The 2,500-nt window shown below is 37.4% G+C and overlaps 2 protein-coding genes across 3 annotated transcripts in view; both read right to left on the reverse strand.

The window, feature by feature from the left end:
- Positions 1 to 2,275, reverse strand: part of LOC113817319 (uncharacterized) — a 30,494-nt gene extending 28,219 nt beyond the window's left edge. Inside the window, exons 1-3 of one of the 2 annotated variants that reach the window (XM_070127849.1) lie at positions 2,020 to 2,275; positions 1,774 to 1,890; positions 1,399 to 1,474 (exon numbers count right to left, since the gene is read on the reverse strand). The gene's annotated coding sequence lies outside the window, so the exon portion shown is untranslated. Of the gene's footprint in view, positions 1 to 1,398; positions 1,475 to 1,773; positions 1,970 to 2,019 lie in introns of those variants that run through there. The other variant, XM_070127850.1, reaches the window with a different exon arrangement.
- The window catches only part of LOC113817652 (uncharacterized), a 3,265-nt gene continuing 1,370 nt past the window's right edge, over positions 606 to 2,500 (reverse strand). The window contains exons 2-4 of the mRNA XM_070127617.1: positions 2,465 to 2,500; positions 2,020 to 2,171; positions 606 to 744 (exon numbers count right to left, since the gene is read on the reverse strand). The exon at positions 2,465 to 2,500 is cut by the window's right edge and continues 27 nt beyond it. Coding sequence (XP_069983718.1) covers positions 606 to 744; positions 2,020 to 2,171; positions 2,465 to 2,500 — 327 coding nt within the window. The remainder of the gene's footprint in view (positions 745 to 2,019; positions 2,172 to 2,464) is intronic.

The following is a 2,500-nucleotide window of genomic DNA, read 5'->3' on the forward strand; positions in this document are numbered from 1 at the left end:
TTAGGGGTGTATTTAAGGAGTCAGGGTTTTCGTGTCCTGACCCCTTATAGGGACCCCTTATCCGAACGCCACATAGCCTAAGCCAGGCAGGACCTTTAGACCTTTCTAATGTGCCCAACAACTCCCCCCAACTCCTTGTGGTTGCTGAGAAAAAGTGAATTTAAGTAGGTCTCTGGTTATGGCTTATGGTTTATCACGTTAAAAATGCAATATAGAGGCGCCGCCCTGAAAAGGTGACACATGTACCTACGCCCACTATATTTAAAGGGAAGGCGAGATCTCAAACCATGCCCAATCGCCTCAACTCTATCATAGCCTTCCATAGCACCCTCAATCATCTCCCTAGCCCATTCTGTTGTTTAGGGATGTTTAAGGGGTCTATACGGGGAATATGACTACACAAACCATATCCATTCTCATTTACTCAGTGATAGCATTCCATACCACCTTGGATCACCTCTGTAACCCTTGCTGTTTAGGCCTGTATTTAATGGGTCTATAAGGGGTATGAAAATTTTCATACCATAACCAGGCTAATTAAGTAATTCACTCTGTGGTAGGTTTTCATAGCACCCTAAATAAACCTGCAACCATGTACTGTTGATTCAATATCTCTGGTATTTTAGAGGGTTTTCGTATCCTGACCCCTTATAGGGAACCCTTATCGGAATGCCACATAGCCTAAGCCACACAGTACTTCGAGACCTTTCTAATGTGCCCAAGAACTTCCCACAACTTTTTGTGCTGAGAAAAAGTGAACTTAAGTAGGTCTCTGGTTATGGTCTATGGTTTTACGATATGAAAGTTGTTAATATATAGCCCTGTGGCCGGCCCCCTTGTTTTCGGTTCAGTTGGATGGGGATTGATTGTGTTTGCTTTTCTCCGGGGCGGAGGCCCTGGCCAGGGCCCGAATACATATATATATATATATATATATATATATATATATATATATATATATATATATGTAAATAAATATATATGTATGTATGTATGTATATATATAGATATAGATATAGATATATAGATATATATATCTATCTATATGTACATATGATATATATATACATAATCATATATATATGTATATACATATATATAATTATATATACAAATACATATGTATATATATACATACATTCATGTATGAATATATATATAGACACACAAACACACACACACACACACACACACACACACACACACACATATATATATATATATATATATATATATATATATATATATATATATATATATATGTATATATATGTGTGTGTGTGTGTGTGTGTGTGTGTATATATATGTATATATATATATATATATTGTAGCCCACAGTATCTCTAACTACAAAATACGTCACACTGTAGGGCCACCAGTGCAACGTGTCAGCATCACCTGCATCAATAAGGGCATCAAGAATAATCTCTTGGATTCTTGCACACGGTTTAATCCTTTCCTGAAGACATTCGAGCTGCAAACAAATAAAACATTGGTAACCATGTACTGAAATACAGGTCATTGAACAAAGTACCAGTTATTTAAGTCTGGGCTTTCTTGATACATGAATTAAACATAAATATATGAAATTAATCGGAACTATCTGTAGATATACAGCCCGACTCAAAGAACATTCATTACACACACACACACAAAAAGGAATATTTATTAGTCTAAACTTGCATATCTACCGTATATATAAATGAATGTATAAGCACTTAGAAATGACAGACAAGTAGCAAATTCATCACACATAAACATAAAAATATTTACATCGTATCCCAAAGCAGGTAGCACTGACGCTTCACATCACCACCTCATCACCACAGGCACGTTACGTCACGACAGGTACACCATCTCATGACAGGTAGCCAGCCTGCACCCTTGCATCTATGAGACAATTTTACTTATATGAAACATCATATCAGGTATTAGCACTTGACACATATAGGATCTACATGGAAATAATAGCACATCACTATTCATATAATGCAAATACAGTGTACAATTAATACCAACCAATGCGAAGACCATGTGAAGGTAGAAATCACTCTGCAAGGTGACAAGCCCAACTCCAGTGCTCTTTCCCAGACTACACTGAAGTCTTTGGGGTTATCACTATGACTCAAACAGTTCTTTAACACTTTAACTGCCAGCTCTTCCCAGAAATACTGGCGTTAATAAGAATGTCACTGCACAAAGGCAATTTCTATGAGCGTGTCCGTCAACCAAAAACCCTCCTCCAAGTGGTAATGGCGCCCAACACAGGCTTTCGCAGCCAATCATAATGCAGAGTACACGTGGACCAATCAGAACAAAGCGCTGCTCGTGCGTGAGCCAATCAACTTCAAGGATGGAAACACATGTGCAAATGAGCTATTATCCAGAATTAGTCAATGCAGATTTAAGTTTCATTCTTATTGTCAATGTATATCTTCATATCTGTGATTGTCTCAAACTCAACCTTCCGGTATAACCATACTCTTCCATTAATTGCAGA

Source organism: Penaeus vannamei, chromosome 12 (genome assembly GCF_042767895.1).
Source record: "Penaeus vannamei isolate JL-2024 chromosome 12, ASM4276789v1, whole genome shotgun sequence".
In the NCBI taxonomy this organism is placed as follows: domain Eukaryota; kingdom Metazoa; phylum Arthropoda; class Malacostraca; order Decapoda; family Penaeidae; genus Penaeus; species Penaeus vannamei.